The 20,096-nt window shown below is 41.9% G+C and overlaps 1 protein-coding gene across 2 annotated transcripts in view; it reads right to left on the bottom strand.

Annotated features, from left to right (window-relative positions):
* The window catches only part of RBL1 (RB transcriptional corepressor like 1), a 44,849-nt gene that overhangs the window by 23,702 nt on the left and 1,051 nt on the right, over positions 1-20,096 (bottom strand). For both annotated transcript variants that reach the window (XM_084853786.1, XM_084853785.1), the window contains exons 2-13: positions 16,939-17,072; positions 14,768-14,968; positions 14,247-14,311; positions 14,029-14,157; positions 13,766-13,926; positions 12,676-12,725; positions 11,880-12,066; positions 10,979-11,145; positions 8,737-8,849; positions 8,179-8,282; positions 3,006-3,143; positions 2,206-2,370 (exon numbers count right to left, since the gene is read on the bottom strand). In XM_084853786.1, coding sequence (XP_084709912.1) covers positions 2,206-2,370; positions 3,006-3,143; positions 8,179-8,282; positions 8,737-8,849; positions 10,979-11,145; positions 11,880-12,066; positions 12,676-12,725; positions 13,766-13,926; positions 14,029-14,157; positions 14,247-14,311; positions 14,768-14,968; positions 16,939-17,072 — 1,614 coding nt within the window. The remainder of the gene's footprint in view (positions 1-2,205; positions 2,371-3,005; positions 3,144-8,178; positions 8,283-8,736; positions 8,850-10,978; positions 11,146-11,879; positions 12,067-12,675; positions 12,726-13,765; positions 13,927-14,028; positions 14,158-14,246; positions 14,312-14,767; positions 14,969-16,938; positions 17,073-20,096) is intronic.

Raw genomic sequence — 20,096 nt, 5'->3', positions numbered from 1 at the left:
AGGGGTTTGACAAAAGTGGGGCACTAACCATTCAGGAAGGACAGCCAGTGGCATACACATACCCCATCCTTGGTGGCTCATAAGTAATGGAACAAACCAACATCATTTCAAACTTAAGGGTCGCCTTTAATACCTGGATGAAAATCCTTTGCAGTCAATGACTGCCTGAAGTCTGGAACCCATGGACATGACCAAATGCTGAGTTTCCTCCCTCGAGATGCTTTGCCAGGCCTTTACTGCAGCTGCCTTCAGCTGCTGCTTGTTTGTGGGTCTTTCTGCCTTCAGTCTTGCCTTCAGTAAGTGAAAAGCATGCTCTATTGGGTTGAGATCAGGTGACTGACTTGGCCATTGAAGAACATCCCACTTCTTTGCCTGGAGAAACTCTTGGGTAGCTTTTGCTGTATGTTTTGGGTCATTATCCATCTGCAATATGAAGCAGCGTCCTATCAGTTTGGCAGCATTCGGCTGAATCTGAGCAGAAAGTATAGCCCTATACACTTCAGAATTCATCCTGCTGCTTTTATCAGCAGTCAGGTCATCAATAAACACCAGTGACCCGGTTCCATTGGCAGCCATACATACCCATGCCATAACACTGCCTCCACCATGTTTGACAGATGATGTGGTATGCTTTGGATCATGAACTGTTCCTTTCCTTTGTCAGGGTGGAAATTGCGCCGATAGAACCCCAGAGCAGTTCTGATTCTGAGGAGGAACGGCAATCCGTGGGAGAGGAGTGCACTCATCTCTCACAGGCACAGCAGCTGGCAGAGATTCCTCCTGCCAGCATTCCTGAGATAGTGACCCTGGCAGCGAGAGAGTGCAGGAGGGGGGCTTGCTGGACGCTCAACGCCAGGAGCGACGACAGCTGGAGGGCGCGGAAAGGAGGCGTAGCACTCGTTTGGCGCGCAAGCAATGGTCGCGTCCCGAGGACCCAAGAGAAAGAGGGAGGAACTCTCCCTAGCTCATAAGTTCAGGGTCTTCCTGTGATTCTCCTTCAAACGGGGACCAACTGCCTAACCTGGAGCATAGGCTACTCTACTGTTCCTTGCTTAGTCACTGGTGATTAGCATCTGAAAGAGTAATTAAGTTGTAAAAGGATTAAAGCCTTGAAAAGAATCCTTTTGTCTGTGTCTTGAGTTAGCTATTGGAGTAGACTGAAAGAGGCCACCAGGGCGCTCCTGACATCCTTCGCCATACTTTTCTCTTCCCATCATTCTGGTACAAGTTAATCTTGGTTTCATCAGTCCAAAGAATCTTATTCCAGAACTGGGCAGGCTTTTTTAGGTGTTTGCTGACAAAGGCTAATCTGGCCTTTCTGTTCTGGAGCGTTACCAGTGGTTTGCACCTTGTTGTGAAGCCTCTGTATTTACATTCATAAAGCCGTCTCTTGACTGTAGATGTTGACAACGACATGCCTACCTCCTCAAGAGCGTTCTTGACCTGGCTAGATGTTGTGAAAGGGTTCCTCTTCACCATGAGCAGAATTCTGCGGTCATCTACTTTAGTTGTCTTCCGTGGTCTTCCAGGCCTTTTGCTGTTGCTGAGCTTGCCAGTTAATTCCTTCTTTTTCAGGATGTTCCAAACTGTCGTGTTGGCCACTCCCACTGTTTTTGCTGTCTCTCTGATGGGTTTTTTTTGTTTCCTCAGCCTAATGATGGCCTCCTTCACTTGCATGGACACCTCTTTGGACCTCATGTTGGGAGTTCCAGTGAGCAGCTCCCAAATGCAAATGTAACACTCAGAACCACCTCCAGGCCTTTTATCTGCTTGATTGGTCATGGGGTACCCAAAAAACAGGCCACACCTGGCCATGCAGTTGCTTGTCAGCTATTCGTTCCATTACTTATGAGCCACCAAGGATGGGGTGTGTGTATGCCACTGGCTGTCCTTCCTGAATGGTTAGTGCCCCACTTTTGTCCAACCCCTTGAATTACAGCTGAAAGTCCTGACTTTGCTCCCATCTGGGTGTGTTTCCTTTCAACTTCAATGTGGTGGTGTAGAGACGCCAACTGCCAAAACAGTTATCCTTGTTCCAATATTTCTGGCCCTGACTGTATTATACACAGCTTTATCTAATAAAGGGCACTGAGTCTTAAGTGTTTTAATCTATCATCAGATAATTTCTTGACTTCAAGTAAATATAATTTCTATATAAGGATAACTCCCACGTCTTCTACTTCAGTTATTTGCCTGTCAACATACTTCTTCACAGGTAGGAATCTTGTTTTCTGATGCTCGGAGGGCATCCCACAGTGCCGAATCTTTTGTCCAGGCTAGGCTTTCAAGAATCTGTTCCTCAATGCTGTTCAAATGTTTTACCATATCTCTAGAGAGTCCTTCTTCTGATCGAATCAATACTTCAATCACCTTGAATGCAAAAACAAGTTTGGTCAGGCATAGGCACAATGCAAAACCACATCACTAACACATATTGTTTCTCTGCTTCAGACTAAGGATTGCTCTCCATAGTCCAACGTATTTTAACTATCCAAAGACAGTGTGACTGCTACTGCGATCAAACTATAATTTGTGTAAGTACTTAGATTTGCCAAATGAAAGCCAACTGTCATCTTGTTCAGTTATGCCTTCTTTAACTAGTATTACTAGTTCCTCCCTTATGCTGGCTGGTATTTTCCATACCACACAGCAGTATGAAAACTACATTATTTCAATAGCTTTTCTTGCTGATTTTGAAGTATCACTAATGTACAAGCCCTACATTCATTTCAGAAGGCAGGCATTAAGCCCAATTTTCATTGGTACTTAAGTACAAAAAGCCTGGCTCACCCAGACATTACACTAGGACATTTTAAATGTACATCAAAACCTGTTAAGTATGAATACAACAAATATGTATTATCAAAGTACACTTGCCAAGAGGTGGAATTAGCCATTGTCCTCTACTGAGTGTCCACTGGTAGCAAAACTACACTTGCTCTTGCATAGCGTGTGAAATGGCTGTTTAACAACTTTAGATACATGAAATCAGTGTTTGCTCTTACCTTATAGAAATAGAAAGGCTTGAGGTTAAGAACCTCAATCATCCAGGGGAAAGTTCGTGATGAACTATACGCGAACAGCACAATCTCCAAGCAACATGCCAGCAGGGAACGATGGAAAATATCCTGCTCTAAAAGGGCCTTGAAGGAAAGATCACAGAATTATTATAACCCACAGCCATATAACAAATTGTTAAGTCAGTGTTTTTTTTTTACTTCTTTCACCTCAGCTCTAATGAAATGAGAATAACTTAAGTGGAAGTTGCTCCGACATTGCATAGTTCATGGAAAGTTTAACACATGGATTAAGTACTATGGATTAAGAGCCCTGTTTTTCTGATTTTTGTACATTTCTTTTTAAAGAAGCTCTGTCAATTTTCTATTTCAAAAAAGAGGTTTCTTATAGTAAGGACCTTAGTGTAATTATTAGTAGCAACATGCATTACTTCAGGATTAGTGTTGGCCGTATTTGCAATAGCAGACTCTGTAGATGATAGGAACACATGCTCTTTTAGTACAGAACATAACACTAAAATTTTCACAAGCAGATTAGTTCAGTGTCTTAACTCTCTATCAATAGCTTGGGTCAAATGGACCCTGACAGTGCTGAAAAAAAATCATAAAGCTTTTGTGTAAGTCTTCTACTATTCCATGCTCCAGGTACTCTTCAACTATGATGAGCTTCGCATTATCATGTGGCATTTTGTCATCCCCAACTCCTAAATCTAGTGGAAGATTGATGTGAATATTCTTACAACTTTGTGGGTGAGACAGAATGTGGCTTGAGGAGTCAATCAGTTAGATTAGAAATAAAAGAGTGGAGTCTCCCTCCAATTTGGCCTAGCACAAAATGAAGTATGATAGGTGGAGTACCAGCAGAGACTAGGGGTGCTCCCAGATGAGGCTTTTACTCCCATCACTCTGCCTCATTCACAGAATTTTACAGGGGGTCCAGACATCATCTTCCACTTGTAACCCTCCCGTGATTTCCCATTGCTTCTTCTGAATTTTCTCTTTGCAAGAAAAAAACATTAAGGAAAAAAGATATAATTCCTGCACAATGTGCTGATTAGTAGCAATAGGGGCCTCCCATATGGAAGCACCCCAGGACCTCAGACTGGACCAAATGTGTCAGCCACTTGATTAATCGGGATGTAGTTTGGATGCCTCTGAAACACCATAACAGAAGGAGCCTTCATGGCAAGTGTCCAATGTTCCATTTGGTGTGGAGGCATCCAAGACTAGAATGCGCACAAGCTAACCAATGTCTAGGAACAGAGAAAACTGGCTGAATCTATGAAGAAGGAAGAATGTGATGTAGCACTCTTCTCCAAAAGGCTGCCTGTGCAGAGAGTGAAGGTGTCCACTTTGTAGTGTTTGATGAATATATTTGGTGTGGTCCATGTAGTAGCCCTATAAATTCCAGTGAGTGGTGCATTAGTGGAAAAAGCTACCAATGTTGCTACTGTTCTAGTAGAGAGAGCTGTGATGTGGCTTGATTTATGTAACTAATAGGTCTCATATGTCATGGTAATGTATGCCTTGAACCATCTGGCTAATGTGGAACGTGAGGCCTCCCCTCAACCCCCAAGAGGTAGTGTGAAAGGAAACAAATGTATTGGTTTGCCTGGAAGATTTTGGGCGATGGATGTTAAGTCCTGACCACACAGGACCATCCAGCCTGTGGCAGGCCAACTAAGGTGAGTGGACTTAGGGTAGAATGAAGGTAGAATAAGTTCTTGAATCCTGTAAAAGGGTGTGTTCGCTTTTGGTATAGAGGGGTCAGTGCAGAGAATGATTCTGTCCTTGTGGAACATGCACAGGTCTTCTTCGAGGGACAGTGCATTCAGCTCCAATATCCTTCTGGCCAATGCAATTGCCATGAGGAATGCGACCTTGACGGAGAGTAGTTTTAACTATATTATCTTCAGTGGTTCAAATGGAGGCTTTATTAAGGCCTTAAGGACTACAATGTAAGCTCTGGAAGGGAACCTGTGTACTATACAGGGGGCCTAATAAGTGGTGCCCCTCTAAAAACTCTCTTCAGAGGAGGATGAGATACTAGCAGTTTGTGACCTATCTTGAAGAGGACTAAGGAAAAGGCTTTCTGTGCCAGATGGTGGACTTGAGGCTAGCTTAAGGTGGAGCTGAAGGAATTAAAGGAGCTCCTTGATGCCCACTTTGTACTTAAATGCCTTGTACCAGCACCACCTGTGAAAGACTTTCCCTACATTAGCTTTCTAGAAGACAGGAGGGTTTGGTGGGTATCCAAACTTCAGGAAGGTGTCCCTTTGAGAAGCTGGGAGGCTAGGCACAGCCATCTGAGGCCTAGGTGACAGATTACTTACAGCGAGGAACAGCCATGAATCTGTGTCTGTCAGGTGGATGATCTCTGAGAACCACACTTTCTGTGGCCGGAACAAGATAACCTTGGTTAGGGTATCTCTTTTCCTCATCCTTTTGGAAGGAGAGCATGGCCTCACATTTGTCTTTCGTTTCAACAAGAACATCCTTAAGAGATTCCTCTCCAAACAGAGGAGAATGTGAAGGGAACTGAGGTTGGGTTAGACTGGGAGACTGCATCCACATTCCAGTGTCTGAGCCAGATAGAGTGCCTGCTACAGTAGTTGCCACTATTGCATTGGCTTTCCTGTATCACTGCATTGTAGACCATTGTAACTTCTATTCTTCTAGAATTTAGGGGTCTACATGTATACATTTTGAATTACATTGTCATTGATGTTATCAGATTCTTGTAGTTTTTGTCCATGTACTGTATCTTTGTAGGTGGCTTTTGGCTTGCACTACCATCTGGTGATCTGGGTCAGAAATACACTTAATGACCGGGTTTGCGTGGCACAGCAACCCAGGATGGGTTGTTTTCTGAAACAACCCATGGTGGGTTAGCGTGTCATTGGAACCCATACTGGTTTTTATCATGTTATCCAAACAACCCACCGTGATAACCCATGGTCTGTTGTAGGGGTTGTTTTATCCATGATGGGCTGGCATGTCACCCGAACCCACTGTGGGTAAAGGGCATTAGGCAGTGTATCGCTCAGCAAGAGCAGCAGGACTGAGGGGGACCAATGGGCTGGGCTGGGGGACTGAAGGGGAAACAAGCTATGCACTGTGGGTGGTGCACCCAATCATCTGCTGGGTGCATCAACCACACACTGTGGGGCGTTCACGAAAGAAGTAGCTTGTCACCCATTGTGGGTTAGTGTATCGTGTGAATGCACCCAATGTCATCTTCCCAAGATGGCACCTTGTTTTGGAACAAAAACAAGGGGACTGCAGTGCTAATGGCACTCTGGGTCCCCCATGTTTCTGTTCTGCTTCACCTGAAGTGGAGAGCTCTCATTCATCCCGCAGTTGCTGGAATTGTATAGCTGCCAGATCACCCCAATGGCCAGCATGTAGAATCTGGCTGATCTGCAGCTCTATGGACCTGCATGCTGAGAGTACTCACAAGAGGACTCTCTGCAGTGACTGAACAACTTTTTTTTTGTAGCCTCTCATGGCGCACATGTGCCGAATTCCTTTTTTGCTTGAAGGTTTGGAACAGTTACCCTTTCCCATTGGAGCCATGGCTCACAGAGTAAAAGGAAAGGGTAGCAGAAGAAACAAAGAAAATAATATTTCTGAACTAACAGGAGAATAGAAAGGACACAGAAAAGGAATACTGTCACATAGAAGGTAAAGGACAAACAGAAAACGTTATCATTAAGATCAGTAATTGTAGTAAAGAAGAGCTAAAGCAAAAGGTTCTGTCCTGGGTGAAGGCAGGGAAAGAACTGGGACAGAGTCTTGCAGTACCAGACCTAGTGAAAAAATCTAGGTTACATAAATCTTGCCTTTACTGGAGAGAACCCACTCTTGGATGCCTTCATCACACCAAATGGAGAACTAAAGGGGCAGGTGTGATCTCTGTTTAGTTGTTTTACTTGCAAGTGGTGTCATGCTTAATACCATTACCTAGGCGTTTTATTTTTTATGGCTTTCTTGGGGTACATCTGATCCCAAAACTAGATTGATACCGTAACTCTTGCTATTGACAGAGTATTAAAATCTTTATAGACATAATAAATTAGTACTTATATAAACTGAAGCTGCTAATAAATAGATTAATACTTTTGCCCAGAGTACTTCCACCCTAGAAATTCTAACTCATGTGAAACCCCTTCTGCCCATTTTGGGAAAAAATTATAGCTGTGCTATCCTTTCCACCTAGCTTGGAAGATGCTCTAAAGTAAACTAGTTAGAGGGAAAACAATACACGAGAAGACTGAACATGTTTAAGATACCTGATACTAACCCAGACCATTGGTCCAGCTAGCTCATTATTGCCTACTTTGACTAGCAGCAACTCTCCAGGGTCTTTCACAGAGGTTTTCCCCAGCACCTTTAACTGGAAATGCTGGGAACTGTACCCAAGACCTTCTGAACACAAAGCATGTGCTCTACCACTGAACCCCCATGCAATAAAAAAAATCATAAGATCAAATTCTGTCTTTGGAATGAGAGAACAGTTAGAACAAATAATCTGAGAATTCTGAAGCCGATGTCAGGGTGGAGACTGAACCCATAGAGCCCCAGAGCAGTTCTGATTCTGAGGAAAGGCAACAATCCGTGGGAGAGGAGCTTGCTCATTGCTCACAGGCACAGCGGCAGGGAGAGATTCCTCCTGCCTGCATTCCTGAGAGAGACAGTGACTCTGGCAGTGAGAGAGCAGGGGATGAGGCCTTGCTGGACGCTCAGCGCAGACGCAGGGAGTGGCACCAGATGGAGGGCACCGAGAGGAGGAGCTCTGCCCACCTGACGCTAAAACAACGGTCATGTCCCGAGGACCTACGGGTAAGAGGGAAGACCTCTCCATAGCCCATAAGTTCAGAGGTTTCCCGCTCTTCTCCTTCAAATGGGGACCAACTGCCTTACCTGGAGCTTAGGCTACTCTGCTAACTACCCCAGTGCAGTTCCTTGCTTAGTCGCTGGTGATTAACATCTGAAAGAGCCATTAAGTTGTAAAGGAATAAAGTCTTGGAAAGAATCCTCTTCGTCAGTGTCTTGAGTTGGCTATTGGAGGGGACTGTAAGAGGCAGCTAGGGCGCTCCTGACAGCCAGGGTTTATTTCACAAAGAGAAGCTTCAATTTTTTTTTATACGTGTCTACTTACAGACATGTCTTTGCCATGCAGCCTTCCTATTTCTTGCACCATTATGGTCTCCAAGATTTTATAATACAGAATTTCTGCCAATTTTAACCGGTTAACAGCAAAATCTGCAATTTAAGATGTTGGTGTTTAAGAGTTTTGCATAGTTTATCTGTAATTATATTATATTTCCTACAATAAGACTCTAAGTATGTAACTTTAAATTGATGAAAAATGCATGAAATGGTTTAGATATTAAAGCTTCAATCCTATACACATCTCTGAACTAAACAGGATTTACTTCTGAGTAGACAGGTAGAGGATTGCACTCTTGCAGTGCAATCCTACACACAGTTCTCTACAAGTAAGCCCCACTAAACACAGTAATACTTATATTGCATGCTAGTTTAAAACTCCAGCATTCGAACAGATGGATATTTATCCATCATAGTTTTACCAAACAAAAATATATCAATATAAAAATAGTTATATGAAGTATTCCCAGCTTGCGCTGCTTACAACAGGAGCTGAAAACTATGCTTTTAAGAGCTCTGGCTTTAAAAAAAAATCTTCCATTCCTACCTAGGTGAGATCCTGGCTGATCGTCAGTTGACCGAGTATAGTTCTGACAGAAAATTTCACCTATATCTTTCACTCTGTTCATGATGTTTTCCATAGGGTTTCGTATACAAGATCTATAGTGGAGCACAAACAAAACATACAAAATGTTTTATATATTTTAGCAATTAATGCTTTCCTTTTACTCCATTTTATTGCAGTACCCCACTTTTACTGCATATTCTGAAAAGTTTATAGAAAGAGAAAAATTAAGCTTTCAGATTTTGAGCCTTTCTTCAGCCATTTCCCACAATGCATTTAACCCTCCACCAACAGGTGGCCTCAACTGCACCCCAACAGCACTAAAACATTAATAAAACTTTTGTGTGTCTTCCATAACTCCATTTTTCAGGTAGTCTACAACCATGATGAGGTCTGAATTGCCAACTCATTCAGTTGGGCATTTTCTTGCTACAGTTTAGTGCCAATGAATGAATGCTGCTCCCAAGCAGTCTTGGAAGTGACTGATCAGACAAGTGGACATCATACACTTGCAGCTTTTTGTTCCTCCTACAAACTCACAGAGATGTCGCCATCTGAGATGTGTAATCTCCTGATCACAGGTGTGTTTGGATTTGCTGAGACTAAGGGGTATAAATGCAGTGCCCTTCAGTGTTGTATGGTGCAGCTGAGTTGTGGGAAAATGCTCTATATGCTTTCCCAGAGAATGGCCCCATATCTCATCTGCAGAGTCAGTTGTTATTTTTAACTACACTGGACAGTATCCTACACTGCCACTGCACTTCTGCTAGTTCTGTTGTGCTAGCAAAATGGACTGCTAGTGCAACAAGAACTAGAGGTTCCTAAAATAAGCACTGAAATGAGTCGCAATGCTCATTTCCTTCTCTGAGCTCTGCTGACTGTAGGGGCAGCTTCCATTGCTTCTACACTTAGGGTGCAATCCTATGGCCCTAGACAGCATCCAAGGGGCTATCCGATACTTTGGATTCCCTGATCTGAGGTCAGAGACAGCACTCCAACCGTGGAGGGGGGAATCAGGGATCTGACCCCCTCCTCCACCCCCTTGTAGCAGGCATGGAAAGAACCATGCTGGCTGGTCTCCAAAGTCAGGAAAATTACCTCAGAGAGGGAGGAAAGGGGGCCTTTCAATGGGCAAGGAAGGGAGGAGACTGGAAAAGCCAGGACATTTACAATATTTATATACCTCTCCATATCTAGAACAGATTTTGGAGCAGTGAACATAAGAAGCACAATAGTAAAGAAGATAAAATATTAAAACACCAGATTAAAACTATTAAAAACAAAATGCCAATAAAAACCATGGCTGGTCGTTTAAGGAATGCTTCCTGGAACAGAACTGTTTTCAGGAGGCACCAGAAGCAACACAGTGTTGGCACCTGCCTGACCTCCAGGGGCAGGGAATTCTAAAGAAAGGGGGCTGCCACATGGAAGGCTCTTTTCCTGGTGGACTCCAGTCGGGCCATAGGTCCATATGGAACCACCAGGAGGATGCCCTCTGATGCCCTCAGTGACTGGGCAGGTCAGTAAGGGAGAAGGCGCTCTCTCAGGTATCCTGGTCCCAAGTTGCTTAGGGCTTTGTACACTAGTACTAAAACCTTAGATCTGGCCTGGTAGCAAATATGCAGCCAGTGCAGTTCCCTCAGCAAAGGAGTTACATGCTGAAAAGGGACAGCTCCCAATACAAGCTGTCCTGAGCCCTCCAAAATGCCTTTGCCAGATGGGCAAAAAAGCCCTTCTAGCAAAATTGCAGGGCAGGAGGACATGGAAGCAAAAAGCACCCCCACTGCTCCTCCTGCCCTGCAAAGGATGCAAGTTTGGGAGTTTAAGATCATTAATGTATTTAAAATGAATACGCACAACTTCAAGAATCCAAACAGAAAGACATTACATAAACTGACTGCAACACCCATTATGTTTCTCAGCAGAGATCCAAAGAGCTGTTGAAAACACATCCAGTCAGGTTTTTAATTTTTTCTTTGAATAGCAAGAACCCTCATGCCATATTGAAAAATTGTGTTTTGCCATGTAAAGATCGGAGTTGCAGTTCAAGGAACACAACTTGGTTCTTTGGATCTTGGTCCCCCCATTTAGAACAAAAGATTACTTGATAAAGATCAGGAAGAAGGGAAGACAAAAGACCTACTGATCTGAGTAAAAAGGTAAATAAAGGATAGTAACCACTTACTCAAAAATAACAGGGAAAGAAAAGACAGTACTCACTTACTCAAAAATATCTACAAGTTGTTCACTTGGTGCATTTTTCACTCCTGCTACCATGCTTTGTAACCTGCTTACACTCTGTGTTGCAGAAGCAACTGGAGTAACTACTGGTTCCTTCTCTCTGAGGTATCTCCTACCAGTCAGGGGAGTTGAAGGTGCAAATGATCTTTTCTAGTAAGTCAAAGTGAAACTTCTTTCAATTATTTTGGCCCACGGTTAACTGCACAAATACTATCAACATTCAGATCACAACTGCAGAATACAATACCACCACCACCAGAAACAAATCCAGTACAGCAACTCAGAAACTATTGATCGCTGGGGATGGGGGGGACTACATATTGCTTTTTAAAACTGTATACATCATACAAACAAACACTACAGCCACATAGGCTGCAAATTGTAACACAACATCAGTGTGGGCGGCTTCTTAGTCTTTTCTTCTTTGCGGTTTTCCCACTGAAAATCACCCTCAACTGCTTTTACTTGGGGTAAAAGATTTAGGTACCCTGAAAAAGATCCAGAAAGACATGTAATGTTGGGGAGGTGACAGCAACAGCATCCTCAGCCACCCCAAGAGCTCTAGAAGAAGCAATGTATTTGTTAAAAAAAAGAAGAAATAAATAAAATGATAGTTTTAAAGTGAATTGAAAATATATTTCCCTTTGGGGGCTAATATTCAACAATTTACCTGCATTCATGTACTACATAAAAGCACATCACAGGTGTTCATCTGGCAGCATTACTCTAGGAATTCTGTATGTCAAAAAATCTTAATATTGTTTTCTATGCAGATAGAACAAGACATGTTGACTGCGTGACTGAAGTGAAAATACTTTATCACTTTTGCTATCAGAGATCACCACAGCAAGCATAGTATTCTAAAACAAGACAATAACTATTACCTTCTCAAAATGCTGTTGAAGATGACACTCTACATGAGCTCTTGTCATCACCTTCCCAGGTGGCATATCAGCAGAAAACTTCTGAGGAGTTCCAATTTCTTCTTCTGCATCTGCCCCCAAGAAAACCCTCTCATCAAAGTCACCTTCTGTCAGAACATATTCTTCATATTCTTTATTCAATGCTTTGCTGGAAGACAAGACATACTATTATAAATAAATGTTAAAAGAAACCAAGCTAATGTGACTTTATATTGTATCTGCTGTTATAGACACATACTCTCATCTCCCATTTATGGTTTTCTACTTTCTATTAATACAAACTGAATGTCTGAATATAATTTAAATGGCAGAGCTTAAAAAGTGACTTTCTGTTATAAGCAGGAAATTCACTATTAAGTCCAAATCTCTACTTTCTGTGGTGCTGGACTGCCTGAATAAATAAGCTTCTTCGAAAATGGAGTTAATTTCCTAGAGCTGCAAAGTTCAACATGGATCATCTTTCTAAATCTCTGTCCCTGGGTTGTTCAGGATAATTACGGTATATTCTTCAGGATCTTGTGTAGAAACACTCCAGAGTAGCATTCCACAGCATAGTTCAATAGACAACAGGAAATAATTTGGGTTTTTTAAAAATCCAATGAACATTTATTTCCACAGTTACTGTACTGGCAATTTGTCATTACTGCTAAAATCACAGGACAGAGGAGCCATTTTAAAAACATGTTATCATTAGTTGTTAAAGAGATGGACACATTAGAAATTAATTGAATGCCTTTATTTCAAACACACCACTTACTTGTTGTCTATAAAGTTGCTAAGATCCAGAAGGCAGTCTCCTTTTAAAATCTGTAAGAGACAAACATTAGTAGGCCAAAACAAAAACAACCTAACAGACCTATTTCTGACAGCATAGCTCTGCAAGAAAAGTATTATCTAGTCATAACTAAAGAAAGAATGTGCAGAAATGTCCTCTTCTATGTATTATCAGATATATAGGTAAATATCCTGCCATCAGTAATGATGTTCTTGTCCTTGCCAGTTAAAGTAAGATACACATGCCAAATTCTGTTACAATGGGCTTGTCTAAAAGTCTCTGGAAATTCCACCACAGATTCCCTGGAGGGAATCTCCCTATGGCAGCCTTCTCCAACCCAGTGCCCTCCAGTTGTTTTGGACTACAACTCCCAGAATTCCTGACCATTGGCCATGCTGGCTAGGGCTGATGCCCAAACATCTGGAGGACACGAGGTTGAAGAAAGATGTGCTACAGGGGTGCATATTCCCCAGGCAGGGAAAAGTAATGAACTGTTTCATTAGGCAATCTAAACAAAAAAAGAAGAAAGTGTTGGCTTCCAAACCTGGCTTGTTTAGAAGCAATTAACCATGCTTCTCAGTTTAGATGTAAAAAGAAATCATGCTTAACTGCAACTTCCTTGTTTACCCCCATTGCATCAAGGGAACATGCTGCTTGTGCACATCGTCTAGGACTGATGGATTACCATGATGTGCAAACACGCCCAAGAGAACATTCTTCACAATGCTACCACTGTGGTGATCAAAGACCTACTGAACAGCAAGGTGTGGGGTATATGGGTACATACACTGGATATGGGGCGGGAGGGAACCTGGCACCCAATGAGCCTAGGTTGCAGCTTTAGAATGTTCTAAAGATGCTCTGCTCAGGTTCAGGTTTCCTCATCTGTATGCCTTCTGCACAAAAACCACGAAGAACCAGAACTACAGTCTCTTCATAAACATGGTAATGCATTAAGATGATTATAAATGAACAAGAAAAAATCCACCAACAGAACACTACCTCCCCTAATCAGGAGTCCTTTAAACCCTACTATTGAAAGAATAGTTAACAATTATTTGAGAGTATATACCTTCTTATCATAGAGCTTTGAGATATATGGTTTAAAGTAATGTTCCTTTATGCCCTTGGCTTCTACCAAAAGGCCATCATGCAATTCACAGAGTGTGGCAATAATGCATGGAGCCGCTTCAGAGATCCTGAAGTCAGTTGTGTGGAAATCTGCTGGCAACCCTACAAAAAAGGGAAATGTGCATGACGAATAGCTTAAAAGTAAGCCATTTCAAAAGCCATATGAAAAATTTGCATTTTAGTGGGAGGAAATCAAGAACATACCTTTGAAAGATGAATTCAATAAATCTCTTTTATACGGACATCGCAGCGCATTTGCAAAAATCAGATCCAAGCAGCAGAGAAGCAAATGGTATGAGTTCACTAGATCATCTCCAATCATACTGAAATTACCTTTGGAGGAGATCATATCAGGTCAATTAAACCTACACAGCTAAATAATTCAAAATGAATATTGAGAATAAAGTTAAACTATCGCTTACCCTTTGTGTAAACAAATAGCGTCCAGCAGAAATTGAATAGGTCTTTAACACTACAGGGCACTCGTCTATTGGAAGAAAAGGCAAGTTTCAGCTGTACAATATTATTATTCAGCAAACCACTCAATTAGTTTCAAACTGAACACATGCAGCTGAAAGACTTAATGTCGCTTGAATCTAATAAGCAAAAACGATAAATACCATAGCAATTTTGAACTTGAATAATACACTGGATTCCTCCAATAGCAATACCTCCATCTGTTATGTTTAAGGAACTGTTCACCACTATCACCACCTCACAATCTCTCTGGTACTTTTGTAGTATGCAATATTTTCATGAAATGGTTTCATTTATGCTCCCTAAATTACACTATTTAGCACAATGCTCATGGAGCTTATCTCAATATGGGTACCAGAGAACTTTTATAAGATTATACAAAGTTATTTTAAAAACATACTATTATATTATGTTTTACATTACAACATGGAATCCAAAATATCCCAGAACCACTGAACAACAGTACCTCTGTTTTCTGCTTCTTTGTAGTTTTGGTTGTTCTTCATAAGGATTTTTAAATATATCCAAAAATATTGGTGTAAACTTCTTAAAAATCACTGTGGATACTTCAAAGTTTCTCTCCAGCCTCTCCACTCTCTCTCGAAAGTCCTGAGACAGATTTGACATGTCCATCCACTTTTTCATTTTACTAAAAAACTGAATTAAACTGAAAATAAAACATTTGATTATAGCCTTTTCTATAATTTCTATAAATCTTTATCAGTACTTTACAGTTATTTCATTTGGAACCCATTTAAACATGTATATGTATAACTGGATATGCATATATGACTCACAGTTAAATGTGTGAACTATTGAAAAGTGCTGTGTCTGAAGGGATGTGATGTGATATGAAAATACTATTTAATGTTGTAGTCATTCAGTGAACATGCATGTTCACTTGAACTAGTCTCATAACAATCCTGTGAAATAGGCTAATGTGAGAAACAGTGACTTGCCCAAGCCAACTACTATTTTATACTGCTAAACCTAGATCCTCCATATCCAATACATTTAAACCTAGATCCTCCATATCCAATGCATTATCTACTGCAGCATTCTTTGGCCAGAAAAGTAAATGAAGAACAAATAACTAGTAAAATTAATTTGTTGAAAATGTGTCCCATAATTTTTTTAAAGAGCATTTGAATTTTTCAAAGTGCTTACAATAACAGCAGGCAACATGATACCTCACCCCGTCCCTTCCAATCTACCTATTACTCTTAACTACCAACAGTAAATAAATTACATTAAGGGTGCAATCCTATTCAGACAGGCGGCCACCTCCAAACCCGGAGGCAGCTGCCTATCCAATGCGGGGCAGGAGAAGCACGGAGGGGATTGTTCCCTCCGCACTTCTCTTGCCCTGCATTTTCAGCTAGACAGCTGATTGCGGCTGTCTAACTGTGGGAGGGTGGAGTGGGGGAGGAGGCTGCTGTACAACACCTAGGATGTGTCATACAAGCATTTCCGCCCTCCCCGCCCCAGAACACCCCCAGACACACCCCTTTTTGGCCGCTCTGCACTCCCCTTGGGAGCACGGAACATGGGGCTGTTCCGCACTGCCTCCAAGGCAGTGTGGAAGTGGGGGGAGCTTGGTTCTCTGGGAACCGACCTCAGAGTGCAGGCTCCGAGTTCGGTTCCTGGAAACCCAGATATCCTATGGCCGTCTAGTCACTGTCTAACGGCCATAGGATTGCTCCCTCCATTACTCAACAAACATGACACCAACAGGAAAACAAAAAGGAAGGGAGATGATAGCACCATTTCTCTACTGTCCCTGATATGGGCCAAGGTTTGGGGGGTAATTTTGGCAATGTTTATTGAGTAATTATGATTATGGGTAGTATCCTAATGTGCCCGTGAACTTGCAGGACTCACTGCTTATGCAAGGGGGCTTTGGCACTTCTAAAAATAACCAAAACTGCTGATTTACAGAACAGGATAGATCAGCAGCTTAGAGAATAGCGCTCTGCTGACCTGTCCTGATCTGGAAACGAGCACTTCCACTGGTTTCCAAGGGTTATGTTAAGAAGTGCCAAAACCCCATTGAGCAAGTGGTGGGTCCTGTGAGTGCAACAGAGCTAGCAGAGGTGGAGCGGCCCTGTTGGATACTGCAGTACATTTGCCTAATTGCATATACCAAGTTCAGTAATGTGCTTCTGTTATATTAAGGACAAGAAGACAGATCTCTACTGCCTACCAGAGGTAGGGGAAAGTAGAAAATTGACATTATATTATCACTCAGTGGAGCAGCTGTTATTTGTTTACAGTCAAACTTTGTCAGCTGTTTCAGCAATAAAGGAAAATATTGTTCAGACTCACAATGTAGAGCTCTATCCCACCTTTTTAACTGTATTATGATGGCATGCATTCCCCTCATCTAGCAGGAATCCTGTATTTGTAAACACACATGCACACACTCTCTCCAGAGCTTACTGTTTATAAAGCTCATGGAAAGAGAAAGCAGTTAACCTAAAGACATTTAAAGTGCAATCCTATACATGTTTATACAAAAAAGTCAAACAACTCCCAGCATTCCAGCTGTAGGATTTATCTCCAAAATAAGAGAAAACATTTAGACAATAGATACGAGCACTCATTCATTTGTAAAAACACAAAAACTATCAACAATACCTTAGCTTTGCAGAACGTAGAATCCTGGTCAGTGAGACACAATTTCCTTCCATCAAGCCACTCCCTACAGTGGGGATTATACTCCTACGGCAAGCGACATATAGAGCACAAGCCAACCAATGTACTGTTTCCCCCTAGAAAAATAAATAATCAAGAGCAACAATGCTCAGTTTGTAGTCTGAACCCTTTACATGAAAACATCAGTAACAAGCTTTAGAAAAGAAGCAGTATTTGCTTGTCTTTGCATCAGGGTGGATAAAAAAAAATGATTAAAAAAAAAAAGCGAACAGCAAAAGAATTTTTAAAATTTAAGTTGGATTTTTTTAATGCATGGGCAAAATCAACAGTGGTGGGCAAGGTTCTCTGAAAGATAGCTTTCCCATCATCGTCAATCCTCTCTTAAGATGTGTTTGGTGTGTACACTGTCTGCTTACACAGAATGATGGTGAAGTCCAAAAGGCTGGCCAGCACCCCTCATAAATAGCCAATTACCCAGTTCTTCTAACTGAACTCTGAACACATGCCAGAATCCTCTGCATTGCATGGAAGTTCCATGGCAGACAAGTTCATGTGGCAACGGTTCCCTTAAGGCAGAAAGTTTAAGAACCACTGTCCTGAATAAAAGACAAACATTGCTTGCGATGCAGTATCTGTAAAGCCACTGAGCAACTGCTTTATCCCTCTAACCTGTTGCTATGGGTATGCATGTAGAGGAGTTAAATCTACCTCTGCTTCCAGTTTTAGCATTAGAAATGTGTTCCTGAAGACTCAGGAATGAAGTGTTACAATAATGCTAATATTATATGTTCATTAAATGACGCATTCCTTCATCGTTGTACAACTATATGCACAGTTTGGGACATTTTAAAATGTTCTCCAGTACAGATAGCAGCTGAAAAATTATTTAATTGATGGAATTCTTAGGTCAGGCTATCTACTTTCATGATCAAGTGTCCTCAGAATATCGAGGGCATAGTCAATCCCTTTATTAAAAATGTACAACACTTAATATTTGGGTTCAGTGCTGAACTCCAAAGCTTGCACATTCCAATCTTGCAGTTAGACACTCACCCAAAATGTGTAGCAAGTGCTAAAATTAGTTTGGGGAGGGGGAATTCTCAAGAAAATTCTCCTAGTTCAGATTCACATACAAAAAAATTACAAGTGAATTTATATTCTTCTATTTCCCCCCCAACATTTTTATTGATCCTATTAGAGATTTGGAAAAAAAACAACAACAAAGTAACAGGACTACTGAATTTGCTAGTCGGTACTTAATATTACCACTTTATATATTTTTTATTACATTTACATCTGCCTTTCCACCAAGGAACTCCAGGTGGTGTACACAGGTATCCCCCATCTCAATGTTATTCTCACACCCCTGAGAGATAGTAATTAGTTCAAAGTCACACAGTGAGCTTCATTGTTTGAATGAGAATTTGAACCTGGGTCTCCCTGGTCCTAATCCAAAACTCTAACCATTGCACCACACTGGGCCTCAAAAGGACTTATGATAATACATTCAGTGGTAACATAGAAATCAATGCACTGCTAGCCAAATTTCAGATGCTTTTTTCCTGTGGGAAAGAAAGGCTGGAAGTGGGTTCAACCAATGCTCAATATTCTGTAGGAAAGAGAGGTGGGGAGCATGCTTCCAACCCCCCAGCTTTCTTCTCAACCTTGGAGGAGGGAAGGAGGTAGAGATTGCCACAAAGCTGCTGGGACGATCAACGTCCACTTCTGCAACGTCAAAGTTGGAAGACTTTTTGCTGGCCATGCTCACCTGAGGCCAGTGCCACATTCACCATGGTGAACATAATTGTAGAAGCCTGATCAATAGCCCCCTTCAGCGATTAAGTCTCCACATGACCAGGCCTTCCCTGATGCAGATATTCCCCCAACCATGGAAAGCACGAAGAAGGGACCAGCAGCGGATGAAAGCAGGTGAGGATCCAGTCAGCAGCACAGCCTACTTTCTCCCTCTCCACTTCATGTACATTTCAGGGAGCCTAACAACTGAAGAGGGCTGTTCGATTAAGTGCTAATTGAGGCAAAAACTACCTCAAATCGCTTCCTCCAACAGTGAACAAGCCAAGCCACTGGATTATGCAGTTTGGGTTATGCAGGTTGTTTGTGTTTGGGACATTTCTTTCACTGCTCATCAGCAGAGAAAGGCAAGTCCCAGATGCAAACAAGCTGCTCTAAAATAAATGTGTAGCTTATATGTTTCATATCATCTTTTCATCCTTTGTTCATTTTATCTCTTGTTGTTCACTGCTCCGGAATCTGTTTAGATGTGGAGTGGTATACAAATGTTGTAAATAAATAAATAAATAAATATTATGAGACTAGTCAGTGATGAGTGAATGTTTTCACTTATGGATTTACTCATATTCAATGTTAGCACCCAGCATATCAGGGCATTTTCTGAGGCCTATGTACTCCAGCAGGGCCCACCAGGACTGACATCTCTCCTGCACCCCCACCAATAGTGTTCACCCTTTCGGTCCTCCCTGCTGGCAGCACTGTTGCAGCCACCAGCTTTATCCTTGTCTTCTCACTTGCACACCAGCTGTCTTACCTGACAATGGCAGTGGCCACCCTATTACAGGCCACTGCCGTCACCAGGTAAGCCCTCATGAATGTAAGGGAAGGTCAGTGCCTATCCCTTATCCTCATGTGCTCACTTGTGCTTTAGCTGACAGTGGTGCAGCACTAGGCTGGGAGCTGGGCAGCTCTCTGGGAGCTGGGCAGCTCTCTGTCCATCGCAGGGCCACCGCTGCTGTTGAATAAACCTGTTAGTAGGGATGTACAGATTTTGTTTAATCTGTTCCGTCTGTGTTTTGCAAATTGTCAGACATCTTTCATTCTGTTGTCCGCTCATGTGACTGAACTGGATTTTTTTTCCACCTTCAGAAAAGTCCACAAAAAAGCCAGCCACAGTTTACATAACTTTTCCCATATTTTTCTTCGTGTATGGTCAATGAACAGAGCATACAAAAAAACAATGCTACACAGCAGAGATCAGAAATGTATAAAATCTTGTTCCTTGTTTTCCAGTAACTTTTGTATTTTTGTATGACTAAATTTGTGTACATTTCTGGAAAGTAAAAAAAAAAAAAATCAGTCCACAAGTCTGCAGAATCAGCACAACT

The sequence above is a fragment of the Heloderma suspectum genome, chromosome 4, assembly GCF_057233095.1.
Source record: "Heloderma suspectum isolate Gila_16-S chromosome 4, 16-S_ref, whole genome shotgun sequence".
NCBI lineage: Eukaryota > Metazoa > Chordata > Lepidosauria > Squamata > Helodermatidae > Heloderma > Heloderma suspectum.
Note: the sequence above shows the minus strand (reverse complement) of the source record. Positions and strands in the feature narration are given on the sequence as shown.